The sequence below is a fragment of the Pseudoliparis swirei genome, chromosome 10, assembly GCF_029220125.1.
Source record: "Pseudoliparis swirei isolate HS2019 ecotype Mariana Trench chromosome 10, NWPU_hadal_v1, whole genome shotgun sequence".
NCBI lineage: Eukaryota > Metazoa > Chordata > Actinopteri > Perciformes > Liparidae > Pseudoliparis > Pseudoliparis swirei.
The window spans coordinates 5,648,789-5,664,724 of record NC_079397.1 but is presented as its reverse complement, the minus strand read 5'-3'; the positions used below and the strand labels follow the sequence as shown (position 1 = coordinate 5,664,724).

The 15,936-nt window shown below is 47.0% G+C and overlaps 2 protein-coding genes and 1 long non-coding RNA gene across 6 annotated transcripts in view; 1 reads left to right on the top strand and 2 right to left on the bottom strand.

The window, feature by feature from the left end:
- Positions 1–15,377, top strand: part of acss3 (acyl-CoA synthetase short chain family member 3) — a 39,006-nt gene extending 23,629 nt beyond the window's left edge. Inside the window, exons 10-16 of the mRNA XM_056425385.1 lie at positions 11,748–11,843; positions 12,027–12,090; positions 12,825–12,906; positions 13,124–13,246; positions 13,351–13,450; positions 13,640–13,815; positions 14,212–15,377. Coding sequence (XP_056281360.1) covers positions 11,748–11,843; positions 12,027–12,090; positions 12,825–12,906; positions 13,124–13,246; positions 13,351–13,450; positions 13,640–13,815; positions 14,212–14,295 — 725 coding nt within the window. The 3' untranslated portion in view covers positions 14,296–15,377. The remainder of the gene's footprint in view (positions 1–11,747; positions 11,844–12,026; positions 12,091–12,824; positions 12,907–13,123; positions 13,247–13,350; positions 13,451–13,639; positions 13,816–14,211) is intronic.
- LOC130200829 (uncharacterized) lies at positions 10,932–11,304 on the bottom strand. Its single transcript, XR_008833085.1, has 2 exons — positions 11,242–11,304; positions 10,932–11,107 (listed from the first exon to the last, which is right to left on the bottom strand). It is a non-coding gene; the product is annotated as an uncharacterized LOC130200829 (long non-coding RNA).
- The window catches only part of ppfia2 (PTPRF interacting protein alpha 2), a 44,234-nt gene continuing 42,874 nt past the window's right edge, over positions 14,577–15,936 (bottom strand). For 3 of the 4 annotated variants that reach the window (XM_056425375.1, XM_056425379.1, XM_056425380.1), the window contains one exon: positions 15,718–15,812. In XM_056425375.1, coding sequence (XP_056281350.1) covers positions 15,801–15,812 — 12 coding nt within the window. In that variant the 3' untranslated portion in view covers positions 15,718–15,800. Of the gene's footprint in view, positions 15,813–15,936 lie in introns of all 4 variants that reach the window. The other variant, XM_056425376.1, reaches the window with a different exon arrangement.

Below are 15,936 nucleotides of genomic sequence, written 5' to 3'. Positions count from 1 at the left end.
TGCCCGCGAGGCCGCCGGGTCGATGCCGGACAAGACGACATCGCTGTGTTAAATACGGGATCGATACTGTAGTTGGACCGCTGGAAAGCCATCGACCTCGAGGGTGTACAGGCAACACACACACACACACACACACTGACCTGAGCGCAGATGATCTCACGTGACTGATTGGTCTGCCCAACGGGAGTGTGAAAAGCTCAATAAAGTAATATCGCAGAAATGTAATTCATCCGTCCGGCCTCTTGGGTTTGAACGGCTGACCCCGCGGTCGGCTTCTGGCGCGTACGCCGCCGTCCGGTTCAAAGCACAACGGTTGCATGTGATCGGGTAGCTTGTACGTTTTGAAGACCACAAGAATACACGTCCAACTTCCTGGTGGTGAGCAGACTCTGGGGCTCGGTCTGGTGCACTGATGTCCCCAGCCAGCCCCCCCGACGTGTGACACCGCTTTGTAAACTTTGTGCTTCCACAGAAAGTGAAAATCAATTTGCCGAAGTGCAATAATTGCAGTGAATTCCCTTCTCTGTTGTGTTTCTGATGCTCCCGTTTAAATAACCTCACGCTGATGTTTCATGGAGGCTGTTGGATGAGCTTTGACTGTTCCTAGAAGGAGCCCACAGGCAAACACGCGATGACGACATCTGGAAGGCTCTTGTGGTGCCGTGTGATTCAGTTGTTTCCTCTCCTCCTGCGCCTCCCTCTCAGATTGGGTCTGACTGGCAGAGCAGATGGATTGACTTTAATAAACCTCCCCGAGCCTGGAAGTGCCGAGCAGAGCGGCCGATCCCCGTCGTTCTCCATGTAGCTTCTCTGTGAGATCACATTTCATTCTACTTGAACAAAGGGATGTTTGTTTCTCAGTTTGACTCTCCTTTCCCCTCTCTCTCTCTCTCTCTCTCTCTCTCTCTCTCTCTCTCTCTCTCTCTCTCCACACACAAACCTAATCCTGTCGCACTGTGTGGCTGTCTTCGCCAGGTGATCTATATCGAGTCTGGAGAAAAAGCTCCGGCACCCTCTGGATTTCTGTCTCTGTGTAAATCCCGTTGGACTCCTCACTTTCCAGTAAACAAACCTTCCGGACGTCTTCCACAAACTTCAGGCAATGTTAATGTATACGTTAATAAGTGTTTTCTTTTCTTTTTAAAGTCCCACATTCTTAATTTTCATTCTCAATTTAATTATTTTTTAACGTTTTTGATTTTTATTGGTTCACTCGCATATCGCGTTGACATCTTTTCACTTAGGTAATCACATATGCATGATATGGATGTGTATATATATATTTGCTGTTGACACTATTCTCCTTCGGAAAGAACCCAAATGAAACCAGAAGCTTACTTTTGGTTTCTAGTAAACATTTCTTTATCAGAATGCAGCTGCACTAACTTCTGTTTATCGCTATGCCGACCTCAATGGGGATACAATAATTCAACTTTCTTTAGGAGACGACGGCTATTCGTCAGGTGTGTTTTTGTCGAAAAAAGGGAAATCAGATAAAAAATAAAAATAAATCCCGTACATTTATCAGCGTTATCGTGGAATATTTTGTCGTGAAAAAACGTCAAAATGTTTTTGGGTGCCCGGCTCCAGTTGACACACACATCAAATGTGGGTATAAAGATAAGAGCGCTGAGCTCTGTTCAGCCCGTCTCTCTGGAGACATCAATCAAGCAACTTTTAACAGCGTCGGCCTTTTTGACACATCTCCTTCATCTTCTTCATCTTCACCCCCTCCCCCAGTCAATGTTAAGCAGTTTAACCCTCCTGTTGCCTTAGGGTCATTTTGACCCGATTCAATGTTTAACCCTCCTGTTACCTTTATATTTACTAACATATTTTACCCTTGGGGTCAATTTGACCCCAGCAATTAAAACCTCCAGAAAATTATTAGAATTAATATTGTTTTCCAAGTTTAAGTGTGAGGTACTTTATGTTTGTTTGTTGACTTCCGAAAGAACACCGACATTAAACATTGAATGGGGTCAAATTAACCCTAAGGCGGCAGGAGGGTTAAATATTGAATCGGGTCAAATAGACCCGAAGGCAACACAAGGGTTAACATTGAAGGCTCTTTTACTCAAAAATGGCCGTCGCAGAAAGGAGAGACGGACTCCTCCTGGAGAGTCCAAAACCTTTTGGCCTCCGACTCTGACTCATTTTTCAAACTCGGGTCACACGTTTTGGTTTTCATCTCTAAATATTAATATCCGTCCTTCTACTTGTTGCTCACCTGCAAAATAGATAGACATGCATCAAAATCCATCACTGGTGCGGCGGCTCGTAAATCATTTTTTTTCTTTCTCTAGCTGCATACTTTTCTTGTCCTGGAATGTAATATTTCGGCAGCCCGGAGCCCGTAATCGAAGCGGGGGGGGCGCGTGGAGCGATGATTGGGCGAACGTAAATCGATGGGCGGCGGCAGGGCAGGCGTGGCGATAGCGGGAAGAGTAGCTGGGCAGAGCAGAGCATTATTAAAGTAGAAAAATATTTGTTCCTCCACCGGTTTCAGATACCTGGACTTACTGACTGCATCGTAAATACCTGACAATATGCAGCTGTACGCTGAATATAGAGTTCTCATGGTATCGATGTTTTCTTGGACGAGGGGTTTTATACTCCTGGAATTACAAATCCTTGTATGAGATCAAAATCCCGCAGGTTGTTTTCAAATGCATTGTGTTATTGAAAGGGATGGAGAGGGGGGGGGGGGGGGTGTAGTTCAGTTCATCAGGTTTGCTGTACGTTCCGCCTGAAAACCATGCAGCTGAACTTTAGTTCACTTTTAAGTGGAAAGTTCCAGGCTCAATTGCAAAGGAATGAACTGAGAATATTTCTCTCCTGATTTTACTTTTTTTATTAAAATACTTTTCAACCACGCGAGACGCTACCCACGGCGGCTGTTTTCTGAGAGAAGTAGAAGTGTTCCTACTCTCCGGCGTCGCAGATTAAATCTGCTGCCTCATCGCCAAAGAGTTCTTTACTCATCACACCGTGTGTGTGTGTGTGTGTGTGTGTGTGTGTGTGTTAGCAGCTCCTCATTCTCTTTTGACATCATCTTCCTACACTGGAAACGGCTCATTGGGGCGCATGCAGCCGAAAAGATAAAAATACAAAATGGCTCACGGTTTTTGGTTCACATCTCCCCCACCCCCATCCATCCATCCCCTGGGGACTTTTTCTTTACCTTGCAGTCGACTCCGTACCGCTGCTGATTTCTAAACAGAGAGCCAACGATGCTCGCCCCCTCCCCTGGGATCTGCACGAGCCCCCCCCCCCCCTCCCCGTGGTTTGAAATAATGAAAGGGGAGTCCGCTGGCGCGAGACGGCTCGCCTTGATGTTGCCACGGCGATAGGCAACGTGACGTGAAGCCAACGGGAGGTCAGAGGGGTCAGAGAGTCTCTGGTCCTTTTCGAGCAAACTGCTCGTGTGTTTGTGAAACGCTTTTTAATTTTTTTCATTTCTTGCACGCAGCGATAATTGTCCACATTCTTTGCTGGACAGTGTTGGATTGTGCTAACGAGCTCTCGGCTGAGCGCTTCGACTAATCTTTAACAGTTTAGCTCGCTGATTATTTTTGCTCTCCGGCTGGTGCGAGGCGACAACTCGCTCTGTGACTGGAAGTGATCGCTGCGCTGCTCGTTAATCCCATGTGCAGCGGACTCCGTCATATCCCAGCCCCCCCCCATCCCCCGCTGTCACCTGATATGCTGATACTCATCCAGTCTCACCGGCCCAGACATAACACCACAAACGGTGTCATCCTCCACCGCTCCTCCCCCTCGCACCTTTGTTAGATTCCCCCCCGCGAGCCACCTGAAAACCCCTTATGTGCAGTCGGATGAGAACATGTCTTCCATTTTGCAGCCTGATAATAATACGTGCGCTATTTTAAGAGCCGAGTGCCATTGGCGGGCAGCGCGATGATGAAGGTTGCTGATGTCATTGGTGTTGCCTGGCAACAAATGTGTGTTTCCAGTCGGCGGCGTTTGGCTGCCTCGCCAGTGAGCGGGTGGACTCCCAGCCGTGTTCCAGGTCTCTGTGTGTTAGTCGTTGTGTCTCTCAGGCGGACAGCAGGCGCCTTGTAGAAAGAAGTAAACTGGACCTCTTCACAGCGCTCCCTAATTAAAGAAATGACAAATGCAGTGCTGGCTTAGACTGGCTTTCCACACAACCTCCTCCTCCTCCTCCTCCTCCTCCTCCTCCTGCTGCTGCTGCTCATAGAGGAAAAAGTCAGAGAGTCTGAAGGGCAGTTTTTATCGCCTCCTTGAAATCCTTCCCCTCTCTCTGGTGAAAAACAGAAGCTTTAAACAGCCCGGCATTCACTAACTCAGCACAGGCAACACAATACAACACAATAATTGGGTCCTCGGTGGTCAACTTATCAACATATTGTTCTCTACAATAGATGAGAAATAATGCCGAAGACTTAAATAAGAGATCTGGGCACCATATTTTGTATTTAATAGCTGCATTTTTTTGTCCTTGAGGAGCATGTGGAGTAAGGTGTTTATAATAATACAGTTAAAGTTGGACTTGCATTCAAGAAAGTTAAGTTTGATATAGTACGGTGTATTAGACGTCCCAGGGGAACATGTGGACAGCTCTTCATTTCAAATGGATATTGCAGCTTAACCCTCCTGTTGCCTTTCAATTTGACCCCAGGCTGTTTTTCACTGTGTCAAACATATAAGAAATATCAACTTTTTTATATATTTAAAGGGCTATTTAGGTAGTCAACAAACAAACATAAAGTACCTCACACTTAAACTTGGGAAACAATATTAATTCAAATAATTTTCTGGAGGTTTTAATTGCTGGGGTCAAATTGACCCCGAGGGTAAAATATGTGAGTAAATGTAAAGGTAACAGGAGGGTTAATACCGTCGGTGTCTATTTGTCCTGAAGGTGCGAATTCAAAATTGAGATTGTTTATGTCGCAGCAAAACGATCCCTCTCTCTCTCTGTGCGGGTTGACCGCCATGTTGAGAGCTGTGTGGAGGCAACCCCGCAATCCTCGATATGCTGTGAATTTAAAATGCAGCTTCTTTAACTCTTAAGTAGAATTATTTTTTTTAAACCTTCACCTTATTAGTTTTCTGTGCCACCTTTTTTCCCCCGCAGAATTTAATTACAGTAACGTGATTCCTCACACGCCTCGTGCTCCGCCGCCCACCTTTTGGGAGACGCTCTGCGTTGCTCCTCGCCCGGTCTCATCACGCCGCCGCAGACATCGCAGCTCCTGTAATTACACATCCGAGAGCCGAGGTGTCACGTTTTGCGTTAGCTGGGTTGTTGACGAGGAAGGCTGTCGACACCGAGCATCCCTTCCGAGCCGTTACGGGTATTTATCTGCTGAGGCGAGGCACAAGGCGTGGTCTTCCATGAACGAGTTGAGTCGTACATTTGTATGCACACACTTGAGCTCTGAGCAAATGAGGCGAGCAGTCGGAGGAGTGATACGGGTCGGAATGTTTTTTAGCTGATGGAGGGAAGTTCTCCCTCGAGGAGTCCGAGTTGTAAATGGGAGCGCATGTAATGGTGCGTGGGAGTGTGTGTGTGTGTGTGTGTGATTGCTCATCTCGTTTTCATGTCTCTGGTGGGCAGCATCGGCAGCCTTCTGTAGTTGCTGCAACCTCCACCGATTCCTTCGTGTGTTTCTCTCCTCCCTCCTTTTCCCTTTCTTCTCGACTCCTCGGCCGACGGCCTGCCAGTGTTGGTCTTACCGCTGAGCTGTTGTGTTGTTCAACGCGGACCACCTCGCAAAACTAATTTACATTTTTCATCGTGTTTTCCTTTTTTTAATGAGTTCTATGGACTCTTGGTTTTGTCTGAAGGAAGCAGAATGTGTGTAACCAAAGGCAAAAACAATCCAGCTCTCGTCCTCCTACGCCAGTGTTTCAACTGACCTTGGGTCAGCGTTCTGGTTACGCTCCTGGAGGAGTTACCCCGGCAACCACCCATCACCAGGACTAAGAGAATTAATGTGTGGCACTTTAGAGTTTGTGAAAAAACATGTGCAATTCAAAACTGACCAGAGAGCCATCTTTTGTTTTTCCTTAGCAGCAGCCCCCCCTCCCCCCCACCACCCACTCTCCCCTCAGGCTACTAGTAATGAGCACAGCCAAAGCAGCATATTGCCCCCCCCCCTGCTCTTCCAACGCCTCCTCCCCAACACTCGGCCCATTCATCACACTCAACACGCCGCTCGCGGGCCGAGCTCATCTCCAACAGGTCGAAGGAAAATTGATTTGTTTGTGTGCAGAGAGAGAGGAGCAAACAAAAAGGGAAAGGCGTTGATGGGAGGAGACGAACACTGTTACCGAGGTGTGCGTGTGGTTTTGCCTCCTGTGTGTGTGTGCCGAAGACTCACACCACCAGTCATTCAGACAAACGGATACACAACCACAGCTGTGTGTGTGTGTGTGTGTGTGAGATCACAGACGATGTTCACTCACCTGTCTCGTCTGCCTTTCATATCCAGCATATTTAATCTCGTCTGCACAATGGGACCAAAATAGCAGCAGCGGAAGCGTTTCATCTGTTTTTGTCTCGAGGACTCTTCTTCTTCTTCTTCTCTCTTCTTCTTCTTCTTCTTCTTCTTCTTACCTCTTCTTCTTCTTCTTCTTCTTCTTCTTCCCTCTCCTTCTTCTTCTTCCCTCTCCTCCTCCTTCTTCTTCTTCCCTCTCCTCCTTCTTCTTCTTCTTCTTCTTCCTCCCTCTCCTCCTCCTTCTTATTTTTACCTCTTCTTCTTCTTCCTCCTTCTTCCCCTCCTCCTCCCCTCCTTCTTCTTCTTCTTCCTCCCTCTCCTCCTTCATATTTTTACCTATTATCCTTCTTCCCCCTCCTCCTCCCCCTTCTACTTATTCCCTCTCCTTCTTCCTCCTCCTTCTTCTTCTTCTTCCTCCCTCTCCTCCTCCCCCCCTTCTTCTTCTTATTCCCTCTCCTTCTTCTTCTTCTCCCCCCTCCTCCTCCCCACTTCTTCTTCTTATTCCCTCTCCTTCTTCTTCCCCCTCCTCCTCCCCCTCCTTCTTCTTCTCCTCGGCCCCGTAATGGACACCGTGGTGACAGATAACCACATTGGATTAGATTCAGTCCCAGTGGGACGAGTCCGCCGCTAGCTACGATTCAGTTATGGGGAGATCAATAATGCTGAGGTTGTCCATAGTCCCATCACTTCTACTTGTACAGAGATGCTGTCTGCTGAAGTACTGATGTCATTCAAATACCCAGGTTATCAAAATGTTGTTATCGTTTTCCGTCTCTTTCATCTGTGAGGAAAGAGTGTAGGAATGTAAATGAACTGCTGGGTTTTGATCCGCCGCCGTCAGACGGCTCTTGGCAAACATCCGAGTCCGCCTCCGGGAACCGAGTTCTGCTCCCGTCAGCTCACCGTCTTCCCTCCATGCGAGGAGGGGGGGAAATAGTTTCTTGTGCAATTTAGTGAGAGAGCTTCCTTTGAGGTCGCTTTGCTTTGCAGCGGTGTGATTTCACGCTTGAAAGCTGCCCCCCCCCCCTTTCTCCCCCGTGTGCCTGGTAAAATGTCAAGGTCCAATTATATTGTCTTTATTCATTTGGGTTTTGAATGTACTGGCACGGGGACAGAATCAGTGCCAGCTCCTGGCGTACACCGCCAGATTCAACCCCCCCCCCCCTCACACACACACCCACACACACACACATGCACACGCTGACACGGTTCAACGGTCGAGGCGATCCCTAATCGACGGGCAATTCAGTGGAGCTCTTAAAGGACCCTCGGGGCGTCCTTCAGGGTCAGACGGATACATTGATTTGCCAATATCGTCTCCGAGTCGATAAGACGGGGTCAAAGTGTGGCGCAGCAATTTCCGCCATTTACTTTTCATACAAATATCTCTTTATCTTCAATCGCTCAAAGATACCGATTCATCTTCCGAAAGTGTCGACGCTGCTCTAACCGCTTCCCTCCGCCCCAGACTGAAGACGATCTCCCCGGTTTGAAAGCAAAGTAGGTAAACAAACCTCGAGTTTTTAGAAGGAACCCGCATAGCGGAACCAATCCGGAGTCCTGAGGGCGCCGCTTCATATCCACCGTCGTCGCAGAACTTTTGCTGCTCTTCAAAGTAATAAAAAAAAAAGAAGCTAAAATATATATCAGGGCTCCAGACTAACTTTTTTTACTAGGAGCACAGTGGCCCCTAACTTAAAATTGTAGGGGCGCAAGCAGAACATTTAGGGGCGCACACAGGGTTTTTCCTGGGTCAAAATGGGTCTTCGGTGCTCCCCAAAAAATTTTTTGGCGCGCGCGCACCGTCTATTCGTGCAGGTCGAGCTATTGAGTGAGTGATCAGCAGCTGGCCGCTCTGTCCATTCACGCACCTCACAGTTGTGTATTGATCAGACAAAAAGACACGCTTATCAACTCCAGTGTTTCCCCTACCATTATAACAGGGTGAAATCTCCACCCGCCACTCTGTAATTTTCGTCTACCCCCCGTCAACAATTCTCGGCTCGCGTGACAGAGCGATGCGCGCGCCGACATCGAAGTTCTGCCGTGATGCGCGCACACGGGTGAGCACACTCTCACCCCCCCCCCCACCCATTGATTGAATGCATTCATAGAAAGCAGTTTCTTTTAGGAAACGGAATCAAAAATAAATATTACTATGCAGCACGTTCTCTTTTCAATACCATCTAGGGTTTGATGATGTTATGATTAGAGATGCACCGATCAGGTTTTTGGTGCCGATCACCGATCACTGAAATCAGTATCTGCCGATCACCGGTAATACCGATCACCGAGTCGATTGAAGCATTATATTTATTGTGTAGCATTATTGCCTAGGACTGAGGAAATACATATATAAAGCAACTCAAACATTAAAGAAATTACCGATTTCTTTAAACATTTAGGACTTTTACTTTGAAAATGTCCTAATTGATACATTAAAATTGTTTGATTGCTATTGTAGGGGATTTCAGATATGTATGGAACACATCTGCATCATTCATTTCCTGGAACTCTTGGGGAAATCTATTTACAGGACTTTTCTTAACATACAAAAGACTGACTAATTTTTATAAACTCTTCCTTGGTCCAGTAAAAATGTTTTAATGTTAGCATAATTTAAGCTAAATCTCAGAAATGATCTATAAAGATACACCAGTTCATTGTTTACTTTTATATGTTCGTGTATGATTTGTCGACATCTTATTTTGATAAACGGATGTTGTTTCACGTGGTTCTCTCCGCTAACTTTGCAAAACCGGATGTTGTCACTTAAATCCTTCCGCTAACTTTATCAAAATCCTCGCGCGCTCCCGATCCAATGCGTTTACCGTGAGCATCAGTCTCTAGGGGCAGACATGTGAGAGTCGGCTGAGTTGACCCAGAGATTCAACTCGGGGGACGGGGACGCCGCTCGGTGGTGAGGATCCCCTTGTGGACCTCTCACTCTGCGGCCCCCCCCGCTCTCACACACAGGCCAGCCTTCTTCGGTTTTCGTCTCCTTTCTTCTTCTTCTGGAGTTAATGTCGGTTAGCAAACCAGTCATTCAGGCATTATCGCTAACTATAGTGGGCTGAAGTGTAGAACAAGTTTGTAAGCAGCAAAAATATTTAAGAACAAAAAAAAGAAATCTGCTAATTTACTGGTCGCGCATGCGCGAGTTGATGAAAAATGTACTCGCACTGTGTCTAATTTTAGGCGCAAAATGCGACCATTTGGTCGCAGTCTGGAGCCCTGTATATATAAAATAATCTCTGAGTTCCGTTCAGATTACATAAATGTTGCGGCGCAAGAGGAGTTGTGTGTGTGTGTGTGTGTGAGTGTGTGCGCCTGAGGGGAAAGCAAAGGGCGTGATTGGTCAACAGGGGCTCTGTCATCACTCTGCCCTCTGACACGGCCGCGCCGTGTCTCCCCGCTAAAAGGAATCAACTGTTGCGTCATCGGCGCTGACGGGCTTTGAACGCGGCGGGGAGCGACTAACCGGCCAACGATGAATGAGGCGGACATGGCTGCCAGTTCAGAGGTTGGGAAATGTATTAAACTCCTCCCCCCCATCTGCCCTCTCTCCGTTTGATGAATTAATCCCCTCCTCGACCAACAGCAACCTCCTCCCCCCACCGGGCTGTCTTTGAATCCTGCTGTGCTGCAGTTGGAAGCCGGTCTTCCACCTGTTACGTTGGTTTGATTAGCGTCTCCCAGGTAGAGCGTGTGTGTGTGTGCACTTTGGGATTGTATGTGTTGTGTAAAAATAGTTAACGTTCTTTGTTACTTGTGGCGGCAGTTTTAGATCAACTTTTACCATCCCGCTCCACTGATTGCGGCCGACAGCCGTAAAGTCCTGTGGCGCCCCCCCCCCCCCAAGTTTTAATGAGGAACTCTGTTGTACTACCCGAGCTACATTTGCATAGCACACCTGCTATCTGGAATCTGTTTCCATCGGCCTCAACTCACTCGGAAGACGAGTCCCTTCTGCCACCAGCACTGCCAACGACTGCATATTTTAGTGACACACACACACACACACGCGGCAATCACTGATCAGATTCAAGTTTTGTGCACCTTGCTGCATGAATTTGCATATTAACAGTCAAAAAGGCCAAGACACTCGTGGCCGCGAAACCTCGAGCGCAATAAATGGCCGAGACATCCGACAGAGGAGATGATCTCATAATGCATAAATTTGCATGTCGGTGAAGACGAAATGGCAGCCCGCGAGGTCAGTTAACTGCCTTTTGTTAAAAGCTGCATTCTATCGTCGTGTGTGTGTGTGTGTGTGATCTCATGTTTAATGGATGAGCCAATCAAGCTCTCCGTCCGGTCTTAAAGATCCACGAAGCCCTCTGTTCAAACAGCATGTGGAGAACACAACCGGCAGGAAGAAAAAGAGTTCAGCTGCAGCTTCGTTTCAGTGTTTCTGGCGAGAAACTGTCAACAACAAAAAGCGAGAGTGTTTCCTCAGATCTGTTTTTTATTTATTGTGTTCAGTTTGTCTCAGAAGGCCAGAAGCTGATGTCGGGCTGCTGTGCCGTTGTTTCCGCTGTAGTTTTGGCCCGGATCAGTTCGGTCAGTCCTGCTCAGGGTTCTGGGCCTTCTATGTGGCGCACAGCTGGGGGGCGGAGCTGAGGAGAGCCAATAGGAGCTATCACAGTTCTGCATCGAGACACATTTGTAATTTGTGAAATTGGGCTACACAAATAAACTGAATTGAATTGCATCGTGCAGGTTAATGCAGAAGCAACGCAAAACCTCTCACCGGCACTTCTGATGAGCCGCCATCAGAAGGTCCAACGGAGCGACGAGGTTATGTCACCGAGGATCACGAGCCACTTGTGCTTCCACTGACACTTTGTGTGCATGTCTCTCTCTCTCTCTCCCTCCCTCTCTCTCTCCCTCTCTCTCTCTCTCTCTCTCTCTCTCTCTCTCCCCTCTCTCTCTCTCTCTCTCCCTCTCTCTCTCCCCTCTCTCTCTCTCCTCTCCTCTCTCTCTCTCTCTCCTCTCTCTCTCTCTCTCTCTCTCCCCTCTCTCTCCTCTCTCTCTCTCTCTCTCTCTCCCTCTCTCTCTCTCTCTCTCTCTCTCTCTCTCTCCTCTCTCTCTCTCCTCTCTCTCTCTCTCCTCTCTCTCTCCTCTCTCTCTCTCTCTCCTCCTCTCCTCTCTCTCTCTCTCTCTCTCTCTCCTCTCTCTCTCTCTCTCTCCCCCTCCCTCTCTCTCTCTCTCTCTCTCTCTCTCTCCCTCCCTCTCCCTCTCTCTCTCTCATATCAGAAACCGGCTCGGCCATCACCTCCTCGTGTATCGGTCTGGGGAACTCACTCACGCCCCCTGCAGGTCAGGCCGGCAAACCCGTTCCCGGCTACAACGGTAAGACGTTGTGCTCATTGTGCTGACGTCGGCATCGCTGCCCCTCAGTGACGACTCTCTCCAAACCAAAACCCGCGTGGATTAAAAGCAGCGACTGCTGCTCGGTCGCCGCGGAGGAGCGTTTCACATGTTCTGCTCCTCCGGCTCTCGGTGAATCGCTCTCCCTCCTTCCCTCTCCGCCAGTCGCCGTGGTCGACGACGACATGCAGGAGGTGAAGCCGAGAACCCTGGGAAACATTGTGGTGAGGTAAGCCGGGTGAGAAGAAAAGTAAAGCGACGACTGAGCTGCAGAAAAACTCTCATCAAATGTGAACTCTGAATCCGTCCCTCGTTCGCCCTGCCGCCCTGTGCCACCTCTCCGTTCTCTCTCTCTCCTCCACGGGCCAGTTCTCCATAACTGCTAGTATTGACTCGGGGGAAGTCCAAAGGAATTCAGGTGCACTGTGACCGTAAACAGACGGGAACAGCTGTGTTGCTCTGTTTCACTTTTAATAGCCGGAGAGTCATGGGAGTGAGCTCATCGCCATCTTATGGCTCCTAAGCACATTGTGCGCAAGGAAATAGATATTTCGGCATCAGGAATAGGATTTTTGGGGTCAGTGTGTGATGATACTAATAATAATAATCCTATCAGAGGAATTAATATATGCAGAAGCGTTTTTAGGGTTCAAACTTGGGAAATGGGATCATCTCGGTCAAGAAGGGGGATTATGGGTATTTTTAGATAAACAAAGACTGAGTAACTGAGCTCTCCTATCTACCTCGTGTGTGTTCGTGTGTGTGTGTGTGTGTGTTATTTGGTTTCAACACTATTTTAAACACTTTACTCTCATTTTCATAAAAACGTGTTTCTTAATGTCGTGCTTGAAGTGTTTTTTTTTTTTTACTCTCCTTATTTATAATTAGTTTGTACCTCTCTGGCAGAATGAAAGTGTTGAAGAGAAGCGTTGTGATGTCACTAAACTAACACGTCTCCCTCAGGCCGCCCTTACCTCCCGGTGCGGCGCTGTCCCTGTGGCAGAACCGGGCTCTGTTCAAGCAGCTCTACTTCACCAAGTTCCCAGTAAGACGCGTCGGCGTTTCCTCACATTCCCGTGTTTGTTGGACAGGAAATGATGTGCACAGCTGTTCTGAGTATAGAGAACAATTGTTTTAGTTTGAAGCTCTGGTGTGTGTGTGTGTGTGTGTGTGTGTGGTAAAAGGTCGCCCTCTGGTGTTGACAGGTTTAATGGCAGCGCCACTTCCTGCGCCATCGTCACTCCTTTCTGTTCCTCCATCAGGGTTATTATGACACCATGGACGCAGGCTTCATGGATGAGGAGGGTTTCCTTTACATCATGTCCCGGTCTGATGATGTCATCAACGTGGCGGGCCACAGGCTGTCGGCTGGAGCATTGGAAGAGGTAGGAGAGCGATTACAGAGCCGGTCACACACACACACACCACGGTTTTACCAACTCTTCGTTTTGGTATTATGATGCAATGTGTGTGTGTGTGTGTGTTGCAGTCAGTGCTGCAGCACCCTGCAGTTGCAGACTGTGCTGTGGTGGGTCTGGAGGACGCGCTGAAGGGTGTTGTTCCCTTGGCTCTGTGTGTACTCAAGAACGGTGAGGAATAAGTCGGATCTCCTCCTCGTGATTTCTTGGGTCTCATTGTTTTGTAACACGATCCTGTTTGTTGTTGTTCGGTGCTTCTTCCTTCATGAGGTCACATAACGGAGATCATAACTCACATTGCATTGCCAGTGGTATTAAAACTCTGTGTGCTTGTTCGCCTCATGTGCTTTGTGTTCTCAGGTGTGCAGAAAAGCAAAGAGGAGATCGTAAAAGAGATGGTGCAGCTGGTGAGAGACTCCATCGGACCGGTGGCTGCCTTCAAGAAAGTGCTTTTTGTCCAAGGATTGCCAAAAACGCGCTCTGGCAAGATCCCTCGCTCCTCGTTGGCTAACCTCGTCAACGGCAAGCCTTACAAGGTGTGACTACGACTTTCTCATGACACTATATTAGGATTTTTATTATTTTACAACTTTTGTTTATTTGATGTATTATAGTTAAATGTTTTTTTTATAACATAATATACATTTATTTATACATATTCTTTTTTATATAAATATATGTATATATGTTTGTATTTATATACAAACATATATACATTTTATTTTCATATACAAAAAAGGTATATTATAAATTAGGTTTTTTTTATAACATAAAATGTTTTTTTCGCCAGGCTTTACTTTTTTATAAATGAGCATTTTATTGTTTTTTTACATCCTATACTGGGTTATTTTCGTTTTAGAATTACATTATCGCTTTAATTAGCTTTTTATTACTTTGCATTAGAATTACAATAGAACTATTTTCCCTTCCAGATCACTCCCACCATCGAGGACCCGGAAGTGTTCAAAGACATTGAGAGGCGGGTAGAAAAAGCCCTGAGAGTTCGTGGAGCTTGACCTTGATGATGAAGCTGAGGTCGGATACATAAACAAACTTTTCCTTTTTCTCTGCAACACGTGTGAAGTACGTTCATGCAGTGAACCGGTGCTGCAGATAAGAACTCCAAGTAGAGGTGGAATAAGTGATTTTAAGTTGAAGGGATGTCAGTAAGTTTGACAGTCTTTACCAAATGAAGCACGGTCAATATTTCCACGTCTTCTGAATAATGTTAAACTGAACTGGACTTGTTGGACTTCTACATTTAGAATTACGAGTGAACAATAACAAAGACAATTCATTCACTGACAGTATTTTTTCTTTTTATCATTGACAATGAAAATGTTGCTTGCTCACCACTTGCTTTTGACCAAAGTACAAGTAATAAATAAATAAATCAATAAAAATGGGCACAAAATAAAACAATCCATTATTCGTGCAAATTGAAGATGTAAAAACTAAAATCAAAAGCGTAAGACTTTGTATGAGTCGTCCATCAGAGACAACAGGGCTGCACAGCAGGTTGCCCTGGCAACTCTGACGGGAACAAACGACACCGACGACGTGAGTCACAGCAAGCAACAGGTTGGTCGTCACATGTCACCTCACTGAACATGTCAGACACAGTCTACGCACACGATGAGCTAAAGCAGTCTGTCTTTCAGATATTTCCTCTGCTCTGTTGGGGGGGGGAGAAGGCCAGCTTGGCTGAGTGTTTGTCCTTTTGTGTGTTTGACAGAACATACAGTACAACAATTGACAGGTTCTCTACGAATGTCATCCTGCTTCTTTTTTTCTTTTTTTTTTGTTCTCTGAGAAGAAGTTTTGAGCAAACTTCGGAGAGTCTTGTAAAATCTGTTTTTTCGGCTACTAAAGAGTCCGTGGAGCTGACGCGGTCGTATCAAAGTGCTTCTCATTGTTCCCCTTAACGTGTTCCTCTGTATGACGGAGGATCCGCAAGAAAGGAGGATGGAGTTTGTTGTTGTTGTTGTACACTAGAGGGCAGGTCACATCTCGTCTCTTCCTCTCTGTACGGTGCAGCACAGGTTTATCATCGTCATCATCAGCACAATGAAAAAATAAAACCATATGTACAAAATGATCTGGAGACGGTGGGGTAATATGGAGACAGTTTAAAGAGCAGCATATATTAATCTATGGACCACTAAATGAGGCGGCAGGGACAATTGTTTTTTTTTTCTTCCACAAACTCTGAATATCTTTTTATACATAGATCAGATGTGTGTATATATTAAAAAAATGGCATTTATTTACAGATAACCTACACGTCTCCTGTAGAAGAAACACACAGTACGTTATGCTCCCACAAGTTACTGTACATGTAAAAACGGTGACGACGGGGCAGCCTGCAGGACAGTTTAGCACCGGCATCTGGTGCCCACATTATAGGGGGGGGGGGGGGGGGTCAGAGAGGAGAGCAGGGCTTCTTGGCAGTGTCATCAGAACGTTTGATCCTCGGCAGGTTGGCCCGTCCCGCAGCTCTTCTTCCTCCTCTTCCTCCTACTCAGAACTGAACCTGGAGGGAAGCAGAGCGAGTCGTCTTTAAGGAGCCGCTGTGAGGCCGCGGAGGTTTCTCTAGACCCGATGTTAGAAACAAGCTTGAGACGGGTGTGGTGGGTGTATGTTACAACCTTTCGGAA